Genomic DNA, 22,289 nt, shown 5'->3' with positions numbered 1-22,289 from the left:
CGAGTTAAATGCCAAAAAATGATGCTGCCGGACTCTACACAGAAGTCAAAACTGGGCGAACTCAACCCTAGTCAGAGCCAGGACAGGGGTCTCCCTTGGGAGGAAGAGACAGGAAGCGAGGCGGGGCTGTCCGCCGGGTGGGGTAGGGGGGCTGCGGGGGAAGGGGGAGGGGATTCTGCAAGGGCAGGGGACTCTACAGGGGTTGAGGGGGGTCTCCAGGAGGTAGGGAAGGTCTGCGGGGGTGGGAATGAGCGTGTTTCGGGAGAGGGGCTGCAGAAGCAGAGGGGGAAGGGTCTGCAGTGGCTGGGGAGGTGGGGGTGGTCTGCAGGGTTGGCGTGTTGTGCCCTGGTCTGAGACTGGCGACACGGCGGGTCATTGGTATAAATTCGTCGGGCTTGCTGACCCGCGGATCCGTGCCCTTTGCTGTAGGAGTCAACACACCTCGACACGCAACGAGCGTGCCGGTGAAGTGGGAGGCGGGCGGCCGCTGCGAGCCGCGCAGTGGGTCCCACAGAGGGGCCCCTAGGAACGCCAGGTGCAGGGTAGGCCTGCTGGGCCGGGAATGCAGCGCTTAGGCCGGGGGCATGGCCGCTCCTTCTGAAGCCTTTTCTGTTTCCTGAGTGATGAAGGAAAGGGTGAGGGTCCCGGCTGCGGAGGGTCAGGATCTACTCTGCCTGGAGACATTCCAGAGCGCCCCCCTGCAGCTCCACCGACCGCGCCCGCGCGCAGGACCCCCGGGCTGCCCGGCGGCACGCAGGACAGAAGCCACCCACCCAGGACGGCAGGAGCTCGGAGCCTGGCCACCGCCCTCCTCCTTTATGTGGTGTGACACCAGGGATGAGCTCTGAGCATCTGTCGCGATGGGCGGGGGAAGCGGGGGTGAGGACGGGGACTATCCCCGCGGAGGCACTCAGGGCACCTTGTGTTGAGGGGGGCAGGTGGAGACCCTTGGGTTGGTCGGGCACAGCGGTGTCTTGCCTTCTAGGACTATGGCTGGACAGCTGGACTTTGAGAGCTGAAGTGACCATCAGACTCTACCCAGAAGGAATGGCTGCTAATCCAATCTTGAGACCACCCAGGCTGGTAAAGGTGATACTGGGAATAGGAGGCCTGAGATTTGGGGCCAATGCCTGCAGCATTTCTCTGTTATCCCAAGCCTCCCTTTCATATTTCTGGAAAACGAGGGGCGGGCCTACCTTTCAGTTCTGGCATTTTAGGATTCTGCTTCTGACAGTGGAGTTTTTGCCTGTCTAGAGTCCCTGTCCCCTCTGGGTCAGTGTATTCCATTCTCCTGGCCGTGGGCACTGGCTCACAGAATCAGTGAGGCCCGAGGATGACCTAAGACATCTGCTGGGAACATTGGGAAACAGGGTCTTTCTTGCTGGGAGTGGGTGGTGTTTGCTAAGCTGGTGGAAGGTAAAGCTGAAGATGCCGGTGATCATTTTTTACCTCCACATAAGGAAACCCTCCTAAGGAAAAAATCACCAGAGGCAGAGGATTGAGACATGGAGAGAGAGACAGTGCAGGGGATGATCTGAGCCCTGGTCCCAAATGAGCTAGCATTGCTTTTTACTGTTGCCTGAGCCAATAGAGTTCTTGGATTAAACCAGATGGAGTTGATTTTTGTGATTTGAAACCAAAGAATCCAAATATAAAGTCTAAGAACTCAAACTTGAGCTGGAACACTGAATCAATACCAACAACAGGGATACAATTTCTCTATTCATGTTCCGGAAAATAACTGCACATTTTAAAAAACAATGGAGGTGCTTTTAGTAGGCCACAAGCTTGCTGTAGATCATTAAGGTGCTGCCAGATGGGCAGCGCGAATGACTGTGAGGATTAAGAATCATGCTGGTGTGTAGGAGATGGGGCAGTGTGTGCTTAAGAGTCTAGTCAGTGAGGGGTGGGTCAGCTCAAAGGAAAGGTGACTCATAACCCACGTGCCCTGGAGGTGGCCAGGACTCCCAGTGGGAGGCTGATGCCCTGCCCAGGTGCTGAGGACGGCCACTCCTTGGCTGCTGGGTGCAGAGACGGCTGCTCAGAGTCTTCCAATTCTAGGATTCTATATGGCTTAAAGTTCTATGATCTCTGACTTGAAGTTTGAAACCTATAGCCACCAAATCAATGTTACTACATCTAGCAATTCAGTCCACTCAGGAACACAGATGCTCTCTCAGTGTGTGGGGGATTGTAACTGTCAGCTGTTCACATGACCAGGAAGTGTTCTGGGCCTGGTTGGGTGCAGGAGGAGGAGGTTAGGAAACACTGCCTGCACTGGGGCAGGAGACTTGCCCAGGGACTTCAGCTGGGTGGGTGGCCCTCTGGATTCAGGTGGGCCAGGTACTGGGGCTGTAGGTTTATCTCTAAAGGGCACCAACCGTCCCTCTCCAACTAGGGCCTCAGGGTAAGCTGAGCTCAAAAGACTGGAAGCAGCAGAGGCCACCTGGACACCTGGGGATAGGCAGCAGGGCCTGGGTGGCAGGAGGCCCCATCACGCTGGCTCCATGGGGAAGAGGCAGGCTGATGGGGCAGCGCCTGTTGCTGAGCCCCACCAGATCCAGGTGGAGTTGGTTTGAACTTCTTCTGTCTCAAGACTAGGTCAGCCTTGCAGCCGGAGGCGGCTGAGTCTGCAGGTGAGGGTGGGGAGGAGGGTGCGACAGGAGCATGGGCAGCAGCATTTCTAATGAGAAAGTCAACCATTCTGTTGGGTTTCTCCTCGTGCCCCTTTTTTATTCTCACACAAGGTCTGCTTCTTTCTCCAGTGTTCTCCCCTTTGCAAGGTGGGTGACAACTGATGACCTTGTGTGTAAAGCACCTGTCACAATGCCTGTCCCACCACAGGCCCCTAATCAAGGGTAACTCCTGTAATTATTGATACTGATAGTGAAAATATTGACATTATGTTCCCAGACTCGAGCATCATGGAGAAACATTCCCCGCAATTCCTCCTCTGATGTTGCACAAGACAGTCTGCATAATGCCCAGGACCCTGGCTGACACTGCTGCCAGGAAAAGGAAGCGGCTGCTGTAGACCAGATGGGCCTGCAGTTAGCGTCTTGGTGGCCTATGAGCACTGGCCAGGAGGAACTGGCTTCCACCTGACAGACTGTGACCTTGGCCACTTCCCCAGCCCATCAACCCCTACCTGGACCTCCTGCTCCAAGCTGAGCTGCCGCTCCAGGCTGCACTCTACCATCTCCGTGGTCACCGGGAGCTTCTCGGGCAGCTCTGTGCAGCGCCGGATCAACACAGGGTTGCAGCCATTCAGGAACTGGTAGCCAAACATCAGGTCTTCCTGCCAGTGATTCATGACCCGCTCTACCAGGAGAAAAGCGAGGCCCACCCTGAGCTCTGAGTAGAGGGCAGCCAGGGCCATGGCCCTCCTGACCTCACCTAAGAGCAGAGTCCCTGCTTGGTCTCCTCCCGCGAGTGCTCCCTGGATGGGCACAGCTCCAACTGCTGCCCCCTGCCCATCACTGGGTCAGGCTGTGGCACCAACTCATCATACCTGAGCTGGCCCTTAGTGGCTCAGAAGCCTCCTGGGGCACTCAGGTCCTTCAGCCCAGCATGGAGTGTCCAGGATGGAAGAAGGAGGGCGTGGAGGAGAGTCCCTGGGGGCAGTTTGCCAAGTTTGGTTCCCCATGTCCTGATTTCAGCACCTCTTCTTGTCCAGCCATTCCTGCCTTCTTAATGTCCTTCCCATGCCATGACTGGCCACTATGAAGCTAGTGCTCTCATCAAACACATCCTAGTCCAAAGGAACCCAAAGTTGCTTTTGTGTAAATACCTAAAGCACAAGCCAAGTTCTGCCTTTGCTCTGTTCAGAAGCACAAATGATTGATTTGTGCCAAGAAAAAGTTCTGATACTTTTGAGACTTTTGATAGTGAAATGAGGTTGAGGGTGCTCGAGCTTGAATATCTGAGGAGGAGAAACCTCTGGGCACAAGGGTGACCACAGTGATGGTAAAAGGTGTGGAGTGTAGGGGGTGCTGTTCAGGGTGGCATGGTGGCAGCGAGGCCCCCATGCTGCAGCAGGCAGGAAGGCCCTTGTCAATTTCCCGGCAAGTCTCAGACAGGAGAACAGCATCCCCTGTCCCCAGCACCACTTGGGCCCCCAGAGGCACACTCACCAGAAATAGTGTTGCTGATCTTGACAAAGATTTTCTCAAAGTCGGCGAAGTCATTCCAAGAAGACTGGAACATATGCATGAAGCGGTTGATGAACAGATTCTCCATCCTGCAGACCAGGAGAGAGGTCACCTTGCACACACTAGCCATGCCTCCCTCTGCAGAGCCCCTTCACACCGAGCTCTCAGGGGTCCTCACAACCCCCGCCCCCTCCAGGCAGCTCTGCAGAGGCAGGTGACTGGCTTTTCAGAACCAGGTCAGAAACTGGCATCTATACGGGATGCTGTTCTACTGCACCTCACCTGTCGAAGAGACAGGCCAGTACCCTCCAGAATAGCCTGCAGTGCCTTGAATTCCATTCACACATGTGTTCATTCATTCACTCATCAGGCACTTGCTGTCCCCCACTCGGTGGGCCAGTCCCTGAGAAAGCTTCTAGGAACAGAGATCCAGCTGCTCTACCGTGTTGCCTGGCTTTTGGGGCGATGAACAGTTCAATTGACTTGAAAACTCATTTATTTTCTGCTAAATGGCTCCGTGCTTGGTGCTGAGGAGAAGTTTCCAAATACTCACTGCACAGGACAAGAAAATAGAAACCCAAGGCCAGAGCTTGCTAAATTCAGAATGCAGGCTGCAGGTACTAAGGAGTGAGATGTGAGTGTATGAGCAATCCCCAGGGCTTCCTGGAGGAGGCAGGGTGTGGGATGGGTCCAGGAAAGGTGGAAAAGAGGGGAGAGGCTTCCCAGGCTTCCTCCATAACCCTGCAGGGTGCAGGACAGGAGCGTGGGAGTGCTGCCCAGTGTTCACCGTGACACACTGTGCCTCAGTTTCTCTCTCTGGCACACAAAAGACTGAGATTAACAAGATAGCCTGTTGCCTCTCCACCGTCAGTGCTCAATCACTGCCCACTCTTCAGCCTTGACTCTGGTTGTCCCTCAGAGCTCAGGCCTTTGCCTTGGGCCTTTGCACATCTGTTTCCTTCAGGCTGGAATGCTCTGTGCCCCTTTCTTTTCTGCTGTGGACTAAATTGTGCTCCCCAAATTCATGTGTTGAAGCCCTGACCCCCAGTGTGATGGCATTAGGAGATGGGGCCTTTGGGAGGTGATTAGGGTTAGACGAGGTCACGAGGGTGGGGCGCCCGTGATGGGATTCGCATCCTCGTAAGAAGAGGAAGGCACCAGAGGGCTTATTCATGCCCTGTCCCCCTCTCTCCTCTGCCACGTGACCATGCTGTGGGAACACAGAGACATCTGCAAGCTGGGAAGAGGGCCCTCACCAGCAAGTGGATTGGCTGGCACCCTAATCTTGGACTGCTAGCCTCCAGACCTGTGAGAGACAAATATCTGCTGTTTAAGCCATCTGGTCTGTGGTATTTTGATGTGGCTGTCCCAATAGACTATGCCATTCTCTTACTGCGCACATGGGGTGTATCTGGAGGGCTTACTGGAGTGATGCTGTCTCTGTTCATTTCCTCTGTAGCTCTTACTGCAGCTTAAGTGCAAACTCATGTGTATGAATCTATGCCCGCTGCCCTATGCATGCTGAGGGCACAGTCATGCCTGCACTTTACTCAGCATTGAGCCCAGGCTTTCTAGTGTCCAGAGGGGCTCATGCAGCATCGCCTCATGGACTAAGAGGTGATCTCACCTGGTGCAGGGGACTGTGCCCAGGGCACTCCTCCAGTGGCTCCCCTTCCTGCCCACCCCTGAGGAGGCAGCCCTAGGTGGCCAGGACCCAGTGCTCTGCCTGGACCCACTTTTCAGGTGGAGCATGGCTGGGTCTGAGCTGTAGACACACACCTTGTCATGGGGAAAGCTGGGGAGTCTGGGACCTCCCCACATCCTCCTGATCCAGCAGAATCAGAGGATGGAGGCTGGGGAGAGCCTGGCTGATGGGACACAGGGCTTGGTGACATCCCAGCTCTGTTGTCTCAGGGGAATCACCCTGTGAACATGCATGAAGGCAGCAAACTGGAGCAACCACAGGGGGGAACTCCTAGGATAAGCAGGAGACACTGGGGGTCTCTCCTGCCTGCCCTGCCAGGTCCAGGGGTGCATCCAGGCAGAACAGCAATCCCCTTCCATCCTTTCTTAGCTTAGCAAATGCTTCTCTCCTTTGTCCTGGCTACCCTGGGTCTCCTAGGGTGCCATGATGCTCAGGAGAGGGTCCTGGGGCCACAAGGCTGGAGGCCTTTGTGAGTACTGTCTTTTTCTCCTCATGTGTCAGAATGAACAAGCAGCCTGCAGGTGACCGAGAGGGTGTACTGCTGGAAGTTGCCATGGCACAGCCTGGGCAGTGTGGCCGGCTTTGTGATGGGCTGCATACAGTAGGTGCTCAGTGCTACAGCACCCTGGAGCTGTCGAATAATACCAGCATCATCTTCCAGTCCCTCTGGTACCTTCTTCACTTGGATCCAGCCCCTTGTGGGGAAGGAGGGGCTTTTACACAGGTGCTTGCTTCCAGGGAGGCTGCTGTGGTCTCACCATGGCTATGACCAGCAGCCAGGCCCCAGAATACCCAGAGAAGCTTCTTTCAGCCTTGCTGCCTCCTTCCTCCCCCAGCACCCCTCGTCAGCTGAGTGTTCTGGGCTAGGAATGCTTGTCAAGCTGGAGGGGTAAACCTCACTGTAGCATCTGGTGTCAGTCTGGGTGGGGAAAAGAACTTATTTCTGGGAGATGAGAGGCCTACCCAGGCCCCGAGAGCCCTGTAGGGCCTGAAGATGGCCCAGTGCCAGAGGGTGCCCCAGAAAGAGGTCCTGTGCTGGGGCGCCTGAGGTCCCGGGTGGTCCCTTGCCCCTGTTCTTTGGAGGAACCAGGAGTGAGTCACCAATTACCCAGCTGGGTCTGTTTGACCTCAGAACAGCAGGTTTACTCTGAAAACAGGGTGGGTCTGGTAGTTCTCAGAAGAAGCCACAGATGTAGGAAGAAGTGGAGTTAGGAGGAACATATTTACATGTCATCTAGAGGCAAAATATTTCTATATCCTTACAGATAACTGGAATATTCAGGGCTTCGAAGACCTGCTTTTGTAAAAAGAAGGACCCTGCAAGCCAGAGAGGGCACCAGGCTTTTTCAAGGCCACACAGGCAGGTAACAGCCACCTTGATCACCTGGCCTAGGGGCAGTGACCTAGCTTTCTCCTGCATCTTCAGCTTTCTCCTGTGCCAAACTGTGGCCCAGGCTGGGCACCAGCTGTTGGCCATGTGCCGGGTGAGCCCCCCACCCCTCGCCCCTACTTCTCCCAGGACGGGCCGCATTTCTGCACTGTCCCGCCTCACTGGGAAGGAAACTCTCTTTCTCAATTTGCTTTAATGAGGCCATTGAGGTTCACCTAACCTCTGTCTCCCCGCTCTTTCCTTCTGCTACCAGCTTTTCCATTTTTTACGCCACAGTTGTGCTGTGCAGGGAAGGAGCAAAGCCTGCTGAGGAGGGCTGGCCCCCTTCCAGGCACAGCAGGTGGCTAGGAGGAACTGCGTGCCAGAATTACTCAGAAGCAGCGGCGAGGAAACCAAGCTGTCGCCAGCCAGAGGTTTAACGGGGAAGGCCTCCTCGGTGACTTCAGCCAAGTTTCAGTTTCCTGCCAGTGGGCAATGAGTTTAACCCACTCTAGGCGGGGAGTGTAGCCACCCAGATTTTAGCAAGGGCCCCAGGGGATTCTGACGCAAGCTATACTTTGAGAACCACTGCTGAAGAGTTTGCAATGTCTTCCAAATTAATTTGACTACAGAACAAATCATTTTTTTGAGGGAAACATGACTTCATGCTTTGTATTAACTCTTGGTCTTATTTTATGATGCATTTTTAACAACATGATGCTACCTTAGCAAATAAAATTGAAATTTTCTAGCCTTGTCTGATTTTTAGATGGGATACCCCCCTACATTTTCCAAACAAATTTATTTTACAATGGGACACATCTCTGATTTCATAACAAAATTTAATGAAAGTCAATATGTTTTATAGGCATCAGTTAATAGAAGGGGATTATTTTTTAAATTTCCAAGGATTTCAGAGGCTTTCGGGTAGCATTTGGGAAGTTAAGTGGAAGAATCCTACTTGTGTCGCAGGAAAAGTGGTTCCTATGAGTGCTTTGGTGACTTGGGGCCAAATGGTTTCTGAGTTGGGATGACGATAAGAGGGGATGTGGTCTTCGTCCCGTATACAAACCCACGCTTTGCTTTCCAGTGCCAGGCCAGCAGGCCCCCTCCTCTTCCGGCCTCTCTTTCCTCCGCCATCACTTCTCCCGATCCCCAGCCTGGGCCCTCACCCTTCCTCCTGCTGGTACGTCCCTCCCTTCCTCCACAGGCACCCTGCCCGTCCACTGAGCTCAGGGCCCTTCTCTCCTGGCCTGGCCCCTCCGCAGCCTTCCTTGCCTGGGGGACTATCGCTCCTTCCCTACACCCCTGGTGCCTTTTGTTTTTGTCTTTTGAAACAGGGTCTCACTCTGCCGCCCAGGCGGGAGTTCAGTGGCGCAGATCACTGCAGCTTCCACCTCCCCGGCTCAAGCGATCCTCCCGCTCGGGAATCCCCGAACACTGGGATTACAGGCGTGAGCCTCCGCACCCACTCTCTACCGATCATCCCCCTTCAGGACGCTGCCATCCATGTAGCTGGGTCGTCTGGAGCACGGGGCATGTGGCTGGCCTGCGGGGCTGGGGCAGGGCCGGTGGGAGTGGCTGCCCTCAGAGCCCACCCCCTAGGCCTCTGCCTGCCCCCAGGTTCCCTCTCCCCCGTCCCTTGTCGGGAGTCCCTCGTCGGGAGTCCCTCGTCAGCTTCTCTTCTCAGCCCGGCTGCGCAGCGCTCTCAACCCAACCCCTGGACTCATCTTCGCCCCAGCCTCCTTCGTGCCCAGCGTCCCTTGTAAATGACCCCCCCGGCCGGGTGCCCCGCTTTCTCTCTCGGCCTCTTCCCCGTGGTCTGCTCTCCGCCCGCCTGCGCTCGCCCGGCCTCCCTGCCTCTGCGCCTTCACCTGACCGCAAAGGCGGCCAGGGCAGCCTCCGCGCGGCCTGACAGTCACGGCCCCCAGGTTGTCCCTGGACGTGGGAAACTCGGGCTCATAGCGCCTCTACGTACACTGCGGCACAGACTGGAGTTTCCTACGCCGCCTTCACTGGAAAGCGCCCCTGTGGTCCTGGGGAGAGGGCGGCTCCATCCGCCACCCTTCCCGGAGCTGCCCCCGCCCATTCTCATGGGAGGAAATCGCAGGGCGTGTGAGCCCCCGACCCCTCGCCCCCACCTCTTCCAGGACCGGCCGCATTTCTGCACTGTCCCGCCCCACTGGGAAGGAAACTCTCTTTCTCAATTTCCTTTAATGAGGACATTGTCTTTTCAGCCCTGCCACCCCCTGCAATCGTCTTCCAGGCTGCAAACAGTGAGTGGGGAGGTGAACACATCAGCTTTTCCTCCCTCCACACCACCAGGAAATTTCGCAAACCACTTGGCTCTCGGCGGCCTGGCCTCGCCACACCTGTGCCCACAGTCTCTCTCCGCTGCAGCCCCCTGTGCCATTCTCCAGGCCCCACGTACCTCTGCCTGGGCCCAGTAAGACCTGGTCAGATGGCCCCCGGCTGCAAAGCCTTCCTGGGCCCCATCAGAGAGGACGCCCAGGTGGAGCGAGGGTCCCCTGCCCACCCTGCAAGCGCAGGGGCCCTTCCAAGAGTGCAGCCCTAGGCCGGTGTGTGATGGTGGAGACGCGGTCCCAGAGGGCCTGAACCAAAAATGGAGAAGACAAAGGCTGTCTTTAGGGAGAAACTTCCCTGAGGGGCTGATGTGTGCGGTCCCATTTTAATCTCACAACCCTGGGGAGGAGCTGGGGCCGGGTCTCATTGTTCATTTGAGGACACTCAAATGCTCAGGGAACTTAGACGACTTCCCTAGGGTCCCCCCAACCCCCACCGGCCCAGGGCCCTCTCCCAGGCACCCCTCATCCCCACACAGGCTCCTCTAAGCTGCTTCCTTGTGGTCCAGCCCCCTTGGCTCAGCTCCTCAAATACAGGGACACCTCTTCTCTCCTCCACAGAACTCAAGGGTCTCCATCCACTGTGCCGGCACAGAGGCGGTGCTCAGAGTGGGGCTAAGCTTACTGTCCAGCCTGCTGCGCCAGGAGGGGCAGAAGGGCCCCTCTCAGGATTCCTTCGCTCTGCTCCTGCCAATAGGCCATCACTCAAGGGGCTAATGACAGGACGATGTGGAGAAACGTGGGCTGCAGCACTTCTGGGGCCAAGGGCAGGGTGGGCGGCACTGGGGAGTACAGGGGAGGGGACCTCACTGGGGCCAGGGGCTTCTAGAAGCTTCTGCAAGAAGGGGCCCCTCACCCATGTCTTGGCCAAGAAGTGGGGAGGGTGGGTGTGGCAAAGGAAACAGCTAGGTCAGAGACAAGAGATGCTCTGCAAAGCCCTGCTGGCTCCCCACGGTGAAGCATCCTATGCATGTAGGACCTGAGAGATGGCAGGGGCGGGCGCGTCCCTATGGATGTATCTCCATTTCTGGGCAGAGACATCTGGGCTCTCACCTGCAATTGAGCCAACCAATAAATTATATTTACTTTTTAGAGCGAGCCTCCAACAAATTATACAAGCACTTGAGAATGAGCCCTCCCACTGTCTTGAGAGATGGAGCCCAGGGAGGCAGCTGGAAAGATGCTCCTGCCCTCACTCAGGAGAGATGGTGGAGCTGGGAGAGGAGGAGGCACTCCCTGGGACCCAGCAGATGGACTTGACTCAGCAAATAGATGCAACCATATGTGGGGGGTGGGGAGGCCCAGAAAGGCATTACAGGCCAGTGGTCTTAATCCTGGCTATACACTGGAATCCACCAGTAGCCCTAAAATATAACTGTGCTGGACTGCCCCTGGTTCCACAGTTTGTGCAGAGTGGGCAGCATGGAGTCTGTCACACTAAACACACAGGATTGAGAACCATATGTCTAGGCTGTTGTTAGCCATGATGGGGATACATGAAAAGGAGGTGCACAGTTACCTTCTATACCACAGGATAGGTGCTCATTAAACCCTGTTAAAATGGACTGTGATCCAGCTGGCACTCAGGGGCACTCAGGGGCCAGGTGGGTCACACTTTCATTTTAATAGGATTTAATGAGCACCTATTCTGTGACAGCTGCTAAGATACAGAGGTTCCTGAGATACAGAGATGACAATGACCTTCAGAAACACTGAGCAGAGATAAGAAAGGCACAGTCTGGCCTTCACTCCACCATTAATTCCTCCATCCATCCATCCATCTATCCATCCATCTCTCTGTCTACACTTCCATCCATCCACCATCCATTCACCATCCACCCATCAATCCATCCACCCATCTATCCATCCATCCATCTCACTATCTATACATCCATCATCCATCCACCATCCATGAATCCATCCATCCGTATATCAATTTCTCATCTATTTCTCCATCCATCCACCATCCACCTCTTCTTCCATCCTTCCTCCTTCCCTTCATCCATCCACTCATCATCCATCCCTCAACCCATCCATCTGCCTGTCCATCGGTTTGATTGTCCATCCATCCAGTATTCCTCCATTCCCTCCAAACTGGGTGGCAGTACTCTCCACCTCACTACCTCACCATCCTTATTATTCCCTCCAAACTGCCTCTTTCACAAGGGCCTTCTGTCCTGCTTGTCCCATCCTGGTCTGGGACCTATCCCACTAAAGCTACATGGCTTTAATCAACAATCCCAATCCCAGAGTAGGGGAAGGGAAGTGAGCCCCTAACTGCCGTGATGTTTCCAGGGAGATGGTGGATACTGCTGCATTACTAATCCAGATGTTAGGTTTTAATTTTTCTCTCCAGTAGACCCCAGTTGTGGTAGGAGAAAAATGCCCCAGCTTTGGACACAAACAGACCTGGATTCAAATCCTGGTTTTGCCAATTTCTGCCTAAATGACTTTAGGCAAACTCCTTGACCTTGACCCCTTGGAGACTCAGTTTCCTCACCTAGAAATGGTCAATAATATTATTTACCTCCCAGGATGGCCATGAAGCTTAAAATAGATTATTGTACCCCCCACAAAACACCAACACAGTGTTTAGAAATAAATAATATTATTTTAAGCTTTGAAGACTGGCTGGGTTCTCAGCCTCGTCTACCTGCTGGGTGTGCAGACTCAAAGCCAGGGTCCCACCCTCATAGACTGTCATCTGTGGGTGTGGGGTTGGCCTGACACTAGGAGGTGCTAATGCTCCTCAGAGGATTCTAGGTGTAAAAGGAAATGAAAATCTTTGGACCCCAATTCACTCTGCCAAAAGGGAAAAATTAAGCTGAAAGCTGAGTGATGCAAGAAACGAAGATAGCTACAGATAAAAGGTGAAAATCTCCACAGGTAGCTCTCAGTGTTCACCTTATCAAGTGCTGATGTACTAAGCGCAAGAGGAATACATAACTGACTATTCCCCTACCTGCTCCTTTTCTTTTGCAACATGTGGATTCAGTAATGTGACCATGCCCTCCCTTTCTTCCTTCCAGCCTGTTCTCCTTTAAATATTGATGCCCTTAAAGACATCTTTGGAAAAAGGCACAGTCCACCAACTGTTCCTGTGGATTTGTGTTCCTTTTTTCCGTGTCTTTTTTTTTTATTATTATACTTTAAATTCTAGGATACATGTGCACAACGTGCAGGTTTGTTATATGTATATATGTGCCATGTTGGTGTGCTGCACCCATTAACTCGTCATTTAGCATTAGGTATATCTCCTAATGCTATCCCTCCCCCCTCTCCCCACCCCACGACAGGCCCTGGTGTGTGATGTTCCCCTTCCTGTGTCCAAGTGTTCTCATTGTTCAATTCCCACCTATGAGTGAGAACATGCGGTGTTTGGTTTTTTGTCCTTGCAATAGTTTGCTGAGAATAATGGTTTCCAGCTTCATCCATGTCCCTGCAAAGGACATTAACTCATCCTTTTTTATGGCTGCATAGTATTCCATAGTGCATATGTGCCACATTTTCTTAATCCAGTCTATCAGTGATGGACATTTGGGTTGGTTCCAAGTCTTTGCTATTGTGAATAGTGCCACAATAAACATTCGTGTGCATGTGTCTTTATAGTTGCACCATTTGTAATCTTTTTGGTATATACCCAGTAATGGGATGGCTGGGTCAAATGGTATTTCTAGTTCTAGATCCTTGAGGAATCGTCACACTGTCTTCCACAATGGTTGAACTAGTTTACAGTCCCACCAACAGTGTAAAAGTGTTCCTACTTCTCCACATCCTCTCCAGCACCTGTTGTTTCCTGACTTTTTAATGATTGCCATTCTAACTGGTGTAAGATGGTATCTCATTGTGGTTTTGATTTGCATTTCTCTGATGGCCAGTGATGATGAGCATTTCTTCATGTGTCTGTTGGCTGCATGAATGTCTTCTTTTGAGAAGTGTCTGCTCATATCCTTTGCCCACTTTTTGATGGGGTTGTTTTTTTCTTGTAAATTTGTTTGAGTTGTTTGTAGATTCTGGATATCAGCCCTTTGTCAGCTGAGTAGATTGCAAAATTTTTTTCCCATTCTGTAGGTTGCCTGTTCACTCTGATGGTAGTTTCTTTTGCTGCGCAGAAGCTCTTTAGTTTAATTAGATCCCATTTGTCCATTTTGGCTTTTGTTGCCATTGCTTTTGGTGTTTTAGACATGAAGTCCTTGCCCATGCCTATGTCCTGAATGGTATTGCCTAGGTTTTCTTCTAGGGTTTTTATGGTTTTAGGTCTAACATTTAAGTATTTAATCCATCTTGAATTAATTTTTGTATAAGGTGTAAGGAAGGGATCCAGTTTCAGCTTTCTACATATGGCTAGCCAGTTTTCCCAGCACCATTTATTAAATAGGGAATCCTTTCCCCATTTCTTGTTTTTGTCAGGTTTGTCAAAGATCAGATGGTTGTAGATGTGTGCTGTTATTTCTGAGGGTTCTGTTCTGTTCCATTGGTCTATATGTCTGTTTTGGTACCAGTGCCATGCTGTTTTGGTTACTGTAGCCTTGTAGTATGGTTTGAAGTCAGGTAGCATGATACCTCCAGCTCTGTTCTTTTGGCTTAGGATTGTCTTGGCAATGCAGGCTCTTTTTTGGTTCCATATGAACTTTAAAGTAGTTTTTCCCAATTCTGTGCAGAAAGTCATTGGTAGTTTGATGGGGATGGCATTGATCTATAAATTACCTTGGGAGTATGGCCATTTTCATGATATTGATTCTTCCTATCCATGAGCATGGAATGTTCTTCCATTTGTTTGTGTCTTCTTTTATTTCGTTGAGCAGTGGTTTGTAGTTCTCCTTGAAGAGGTCCTTCACATCCCTTGTAAGTTGGATTCCTAGGTATTTTATTCTCTTTGAAGCAATTGTGAATGGGAGTTCACTCATGATTTGGCTCTGTGTTTGTCTATTATTGGTATATAAGAATGCTTGTGATTTTTGCACATTGATTTTGTATCCTGAGACTTTACTGAAGTTCCTTATGAGCTTAAGGAGATTTTGGGCTGAGATGATGGGGTTTCTAAATATACAATCATGTCATCTGCAAACAGGGACAATTTGACTTCCTCTTTTCCTAACTGAATACCCTTTATTTCTTTCTCTTGCCTGATTGCCCTGGCCAGAATTTCCAACACTATGTTGAATAGGAGTGGTGAGAGAGGGCATCCCTGTCTTGTGCCAGTTTTCAAAGGGAATGCTTCCAGTTTTTGCCCCTTCAGTATGATATTGGCTGTGGGTCTGTCATAAATAGCTCTTATTATTTTGAGATACATCCCATCAATACCTAATTTATTGAGAGTTTTTAGCATGAATGGTTGTTGAATTTTGTCAAAGGCCTTTTCTGCATCTATTGAGATAATCATGTGTTTTTTGTCATTGGTTCTGTTTATATGCTGGATTACATTTATTGATTTGTGTATGTTGAACCAGCCTTCCATCCCAGGGATGAAGCCCACTTGATCATGGTGGATAAGCTTTCTGATGTACTGCTGGATTCGGTTTGCCAGTATTTTACTGAGGATTTTCGCATTGATGTTCATCAGGGATATTGGTCTAAAATTCTCTTTGTTTGTTGTGTCTCTGCCAGGCTTTGGTATCAGGATGATGCTGGCCTCATATAATGAGTTAGGGAGGATTCCCTCTTTTTCTATTGATTGGAATAGTTTCACCAAACTGACATGATTTTTAAAATTCCCTATAGGGTCAATGTGCAGATTTAAAGATCCCTATACTCAGTAGTCCTGGGATAGGGTCGGGGGATCCATATGTTTAACAAGCAGCCTAGAGTCTCCTGATAGCCTGGGCAAGCTTTAAAAAGCCCTGCGGACATTAGGATGAAACAAAGGTGCACAGAACCTATATCTCTGCCATTTATTAGCTGGGGGCCTTGGGCAAGGAAGGTAGTCAACCTCCGTATTCCTTAGTTCCTCAACTGTAAAATGGGGATGATGACTGTGGCTCCCTCGTGGGGTTGTGACGGAGGAACAGGGGACATATGTCCTGGGATCAGCACTGGCAATTTAGCCATTCTTACCATAGCACCTGCCATCTTGGTGACAGCCTGGACACAAAGCCTTCACACCTTTGAAGTGGCCATAGAGAGCATGAGATATGGATGGGGAGGAGGCATTCCAACTAAAGACCCCTGCTTTGGGCCAAAAACACATGTATGTCTGGTGTCTGGAGTCCTCTAGGTTGTGCCTTTTTTAAGATACCGTTTGTCCTGCAATTGTGCATTGAGAATCCACTCTATGGCCAACATATCATCAAAGCGTTTGGCTCAGCTAGGCTGTTCCCCCAACCCAAGGACCCCATGAGGAAAGGAGTGAGCGTTCCACCCCCAGCACCAGCCACTGGAGGGGCTGCCCAGAGTCCCTCAGTTCTTGTAAACTTACGCTTTGGAGTAATTCAGAACAAAGTCCACTCCTTTTTCACTATCAAACTGGATATCACGGGGTAAATCCTTGTGGCATTTGGCATCGATGCTCAAGGGGAAGCCAGGGTTCCACTCCATCCATCTGAGCATGAGAAAGGAGAAGAAATTGAGTTAAATGCCAGCCTTTGGTCTGCCCCCTCAGCTGAGGGCCACCCACACTGTCAGACGATGTTACACGGGGAGATTGATGTACTCAAAATAAAGTCAACACATCATAGGCTGACCCTGTGTCCAGTAAGGTTCTGGGACCTCTTCCAAAGTCCAGCGGCACCAACTTTGCTGTGCCCTGAGTATCAGAGTGGGAACCCTGTGACTGGGCTTACAGTGGTACAGGTGTGCACCACTGCATAAAAAGTTCTGTAGGTAGTCTAGGGAGACCTCACTTACTAGAGGTGACATTGAACAGTAGAGGCCTGCCTTGCCAGTCACTGGAGGTAGAAGGTATTAAGGCTGCCCAGCCACGCCCAACCTGGACATCCACCATTCTGCCAACTTGGTCAGTGTGTGCCCTGGACTGCGTGCATGTCCTGAATGTGGCATTTGGGGAAATGGGACAGTTCTTATGCCTTCACAATAGGACGACAAGGCAGCAGGTGGCCTGGGAGAGGGACCCAGGCACAGACGGCTAAAAGGCTTCCCTCTCTTACCTGCTGGCCAATAGCAGCTTTAGAGATTATTACAATCAAAACAGCTTCCCCAAAGATAAGCCACGGACTGCATCCAGTAAACATGCTCAGATCCTGACATCCTTGAAACGTATCCTGTGGCGTTGGGCATTTGTGTTTTTGAAAAATGTTTATTTTGCTTTTCTTTTTGTTTACTTATTGAGTAAACTTAAATTGTGAAAATGTCAGAGGTGTTTGAACCACAGCGACTCCATCTTGAATAGGGGCTGGGTAAAATAAGGCTGAGACCTACTGGGCAGCCCAGGAGGTTAGGCATTCTAAGTCACAGGATGAGACAGGACATTGATGCAAGATACAGGGCAGAAAGACCTTGCTGATAAAATGGGTTGTGGTAAAGAAGCTGGCCAAAACCCAACAAAACTAAGATGGTGATGAAAGTGACCTCTGTTCATCCTCACCACTCATTATATGCTAATTATAATGCATTAGCATGCTAAAAGAAACTCCCACCAGTGCCATGACAGTTTACAAATGCCATAATAATGTCAGGAAGTTACCCTATATGGTCTAAAAAAGGGAGGAACCTTCAGTTCCTGGAACTGCCCACCCCTCTCCTGGAAAACTCATGAATAATCCACTCATTGTTTAGCACATGATCACGAAGTAACTGTAAGTATGCTCAGTCGAGTAGCCCATGCTACTGCCCTGCCTATGGAGTAGCCTTTCTTTATTGCTTTACTTTTCTAATAAACTTGCTTTCACTTTATGGATTCACCCTGAATTCTTTCCTGTGGAGGTCCAAGAACTCTCTCTTGGGGTCTGGATCAGGACCCCTTTCTGGTAACAAAAACAAAATGAAATCCTGTTAGTTTCTTTGGGGAGGGAGAATGATTTTGTGTTTGTTTAAAAACCAGATTTTACATTTTAGGGTTTTAGCTTTTTCATTTATATTCCTAATTCTCCTTCCTTTTAAAATTTTCTTTTGAGAGGAAAGTAAAATATCGAGATTTTGGGTCATAAAAAAGTCCTGAGTTATTTTAATATGTTCTTGTGCTTTGACTTTCCCCAAATCCCAACTGTCACAGTGTCCTCTTGGCCCAGTAGCCTCTCCTTAGGATCAAAAGAAGTGAACAGGGACCGGATATGATCCTTCTGACAGCAAAGGCATTTTGTCAAGTGTTTTCTGTTATGTGGCACCTTACATTTCTCACTGTTGGTTTATTTAGAATATTCTACGTCCTCAGATTTTAAGAAAACCTTCCATTTTTGCTGTTTGTATTAATGCCAATGATAGTATATTAACAAGGATAAAAATGTGGACAAGTCTACAAATTTTTTGTTTGCTTGTTTTGGAAAATGACTCAAGGCATCTCCAATATATATCTAAAATTGAGCCATTTAGTAGCCTCACTGGTAGTAATGATCAATTAATTAGCTATCATTAGTCATATCAATTTAAATATTACTGATGATTTTCTCTTTGCCTGGACAGTTCAAGGGCTCTAGTTAATTTTACAAGCTCAGTGGAGCTAGATGTTTTTCAGTATGTAAACAATGAGCCATGCAAGGGCATCTGTGCCAGCAAATGGCATTAATGTTTTCTTAAGTGAATAGTCCACTTGGACAGATGTGGAATACTTCTTCAGCACCAAAAAGACCTTCTTGCCCCATGCCCTGCCCTGGTCTATGGAGGGTGGCAGCACCAATGGGCAGAAATGCCCCACTTGTGTGGTTAGAAGACGATGGCCTCACAGCACATGGGGACAGGACAGCTTGCTTGCTAGTTCACTACTGCCCCCCTGAAACCAAATGTTTATGTCCCTTCCACTGCAGGTCACTGCCGCTTAAGAGATCCTGACAGGCTGACCTGCACAGGAGTGGAAGGCCTGCATGCCCACAGACATTAACTGGTGGAGATGGAATCCCACTCCATTGAGGAAGACCAAGTGGAACACCCAGGCAGAAGGAACAAAGAAGTAGAAAGGCATTTAATTTATTGGGAAAAAAATGAGAGAGAGAGAGAAAGAGAGAGAGAGAAAGCAAGAGAGACAGAGAGAGAGAGAGAGAGAGGGACAGACAGACAGAGAGATCCTAAGGGGATGCAGTTAGTATAAGTGGAGTGTAAAAAGACTTTCTGTAACCACAAACATGATTTCTGAATGAAGACTTCAATAGAGAAACAGACAAAGAGAACAGTCACTGTGAGATGTTTGGTCTCTTGTATTAAAAGAAAAGCTTTAGACAAATTAAATTTAGCAGAGTTTAATTGAGCAAAGAACAATTCAAGAATCGGGCAGCCCCTAAACCAGAGCAGGCTCAGAGTGACTTTGATGCTGCCTCATAGTTGGATAGGATTTATGGGCAGAAAATGGAACGTGACGTACAGAAAATGGAAGTGAGGTACAGAAACAGCCAGATTGGTGATGGCTCAGCATTTGCCTTACTTGAGGCCAGTTTGAAAAGCTGGCCACTGTGAGTGGCTGAAGTCTGGCCGCTGTGATTGGCTGAGACTTGGTTACTTGCTATGAGAGTAGGTGACAGTCTGTTTACACGTCCAGTTAGGTTACAGTTCACTATGTACAGAGAAACTTTTAGGCTGAATTTAAAATATGTAAGGAGAAAAGTTTAAGCTAAACTCATTAACACCTAGAAGAGAGAAGGTGTTCATTCGACAACTAATTATGGAGCACCTACTATGTGCCAGGAAGTGCTTTGTGCAAAATAGAAGAACATGTAACCCAAATACAGGGTGAAACTACAAAGAAATGGAAGCCATAAATGAAACTATGAGAGACAGACATAAACCAAAAATAAAATTCTAAGCCCCTGAACTGACTGATGGACCCTCCCCTTGGCCAAGGGCATTCCAAAGTTAACCTGAAAAATTAGTTCAGGCCATGATAGGAATGGGTGGCTAAACATGCCTCATTGTACTCTCCTCCTCTTGGAATTCAGGCACAATTGATCAGCATTCACATCTACACAGAGATGTTAAGCCCGTTAGAACAGACTCTTTAAGATTGATAAGAAACATTTACAATTGATTCTACCTGAAGCCTGCTACCTGGAGGCTTCATCTGCATGATAAAAAACTTTGTTTCCACAACCCCTTATCTTAACCTAGACATTCCAAGTTTTTAGATAATAATTCTTTTAAGCAGTTGCCAATCAGAAACTCTTTGAATCTGCCTATGACCTGGAAGCTCCCCTCCCCCAAGTTGTCCCACCTTTCCAAAACCAAACCACTGTCCATCTTACATGTATTGACTGATGTCTTATGTCTCCCTAAAATGCACAAAAGCAAGCTGTACCCCAACCACCTTGGGTGCATGTTCTCAGGATCTCCTGGGGCTGCATCATGGGCCACTGGTCACTCATATTTGGCTCAGAATAAGTCTTTTCAAATATTTCACAGAGTGTGACTCTTTTCATTAACAGACATGAAAGCCAGATACAGATGTAATATGCAAGGAGTAAAAGCTCCAAAAGGAGAGAGAGTAATATATGGGGAAGTGAAAAAAATCAAAGAAATAAAAGAAGAACTCCTTTAAGCTGAAAAATACTTCAATATCTTAAGTCTGTGAAAGGAAATTAAATTTTAGGACCCCAAACTCATTTAGCCAAAGGGAAATGTCAAGCTGGGAACTGTGTCATGCAAACCTGCCTCCCCCTTTTGGTTCCTAAATAAGATGGCTATGATGAAAAGCTACATGTCTCCACCATATTTTGCTCACAAGGAAATTCCCAGTGAACTGTTAAAATTTCACCATGGCAATGCAAATTGATAGCTTATCTTTACAAGTGCAGTCACCCACCAGATACAAATGCGTATCTGATTGTTCCCCTGCCTTACTTTATCTATGTTCTCTTATGTAAAATGCAGACTCCCTGCATTTTTCCTCTGCCTCATTTGTTTATGTCATCTTATGTTAAAAAAAATGCAGATTCACTGAGCCAGAGAAAGGCATGAATAACTATTTTTCCCTGCCCTGCTCTTACATGAAAATTGTGTACTTCTCAATATCCCGCCCTTTGCCCTTTAAATTTGGAGCCCTCAAAATCACCTTCAGAGAAAGGCATAGTGCTGTCTCCCGGGCATGCGTCCTTAACTTTCGCAAATAAATCTCCTAAAATGATTGAGACTTGTCTCATCATTTTTCTCAATGACAAGTCCTAGGTGGGGGGGAAAAAAAAAAAAAGTAAAAAGATACACCTAGGTATATACTGATTAAATTTTAAAATGTCCAAGAGACAGGAGAAACAGAGAGAGAGAGAAGGAAAGAGATGCAGAGAGTGAACGAGAGAGGAAGAAAGTGGGGGAGGGAGGGAGATAGAAACTCTAGGAAAAGAAACAATCAAACTATCATTAGATTTCTCCTCTGTCATTCTGAAAATGGGAGGACTGAAGTGTATACCCACTTTTTTTAGATCGTCATCTAAGCCTCTCATATTATCATCAATGAGGGCAGGGGAATTTGTTTGAAGGGATGGGTAGGGGGACAGGAGGACAAGCACAGACTCAGATCTTACACTACACATGGACCTTCTGAGGAAATTAATTGAACAAGTTCAGCTGAACAAAAATTAAATTAGAATGAATCAATAAACTCCTAAATACAGCAAAGAATATGCATTATAAAACTACATCAAATAAAATAGTAAACAAAGAAACAAAAATATGAGAGGGATGTTCATCACTACTACCACTACTTGTTTTGGGAATTCCAGACGTGGAATAAGAAAAGAATATCAGTGGTGTAGATAATGGAAAGTAAGAGACAAAATTGTTAACATTTAGATAATATGAGCACATTAGCTAACCAGACTCACTAACAACAAACAAACAAAAACAAGTGATTAGAACCAATGAAAGAATTCAGTAAGGGACCAACACACAGTAAATGTAAGAAACAAGTAATTTACGTTTATCCCAGCAATATTTTTGCAAACAGAAAAATATCCTACTCAGAACAGCAAATGCTAAATGTAGAGTAGCTAGAAAGGTGAAGGACCTGCATGAAGAAAACTAGAAATTCTATGGAAGGACGTTGACACAGGATCTAGAGAGGTGGAAAGACACGCTGTGTTCTTGGATGGAAAGACTGAATCTCAGTAAAATGCCAACACATAACACAGTTATGTGAAGTTCAAAGTAATTCTCATTATGAAAATCTTAAGAAAGAACAGTGAGATATGAAACAGACATTAACATTTATTAGAAAGTTATGATAACCAAAAGCTGGTGCTGGGGTCTCGAGTAGAAAAATAGGCTAACACATAAAGTGCGGAAACAGACCCAGAAACTATGTATACATAATACAAAACTCGCCAACACTTATCCAGTGCTTTCTATGTGCCTAATACTATTCTCTGTGTTTTCATGGTTTAACCTATTATCTCAAACCCCTAAAAGGAAGGCACTGTTATTTCCCTCATTTTACAGATGAGGGAAGTGAGGCACAGACAGATTAAACAACTTTCACAGGACTGGAGAAAGTGCCAGTAAGTGTGAGTTGAGCCCAGACACTCGAATCCAGAGCTCATGACTGCCATCCTATGCCAGCTTGTACCATGGGTATCATCATCCCTGTCATCCAAGTCAGGAGGAAAGACATCATC

General features: G+C 48.8%; 1 protein-coding gene across 1 annotated transcript in view; it reads right to left on the bottom strand.

The window, feature by feature from the left end:
• The window catches only part of ALOX5 (arachidonate 5-lipoxygenase), a 70,191-nt gene that overhangs the window by 17,833 nt on the left and 30,069 nt on the right, over positions 1-22,289 (bottom strand). The window contains exons 4-6 of the mRNA XM_003816753.4: positions 16,004-16,126; positions 4,134-4,240; positions 3,149-3,321 (exon numbers count right to left, since the gene is read on the bottom strand). Coding sequence (XP_003816801.3) covers positions 3,149-3,321; positions 4,134-4,240; positions 16,004-16,126 — 403 coding nt within the window. The remainder of the gene's footprint in view (positions 1-3,148; positions 3,322-4,133; positions 4,241-16,003; positions 16,127-22,289) is intronic.

This window comes from Pan paniscus, chromosome 8 (genome assembly GCF_029289425.2).
Source record: "Pan paniscus chromosome 8, NHGRI_mPanPan1-v2.0_pri, whole genome shotgun sequence".
Taxonomy (NCBI): domain Eukaryota; kingdom Metazoa; phylum Chordata; class Mammalia; order Primates; family Hominidae; genus Pan; species Pan paniscus.
This window is presented reverse-complemented; position numbering and strand designations above follow the sequence as displayed.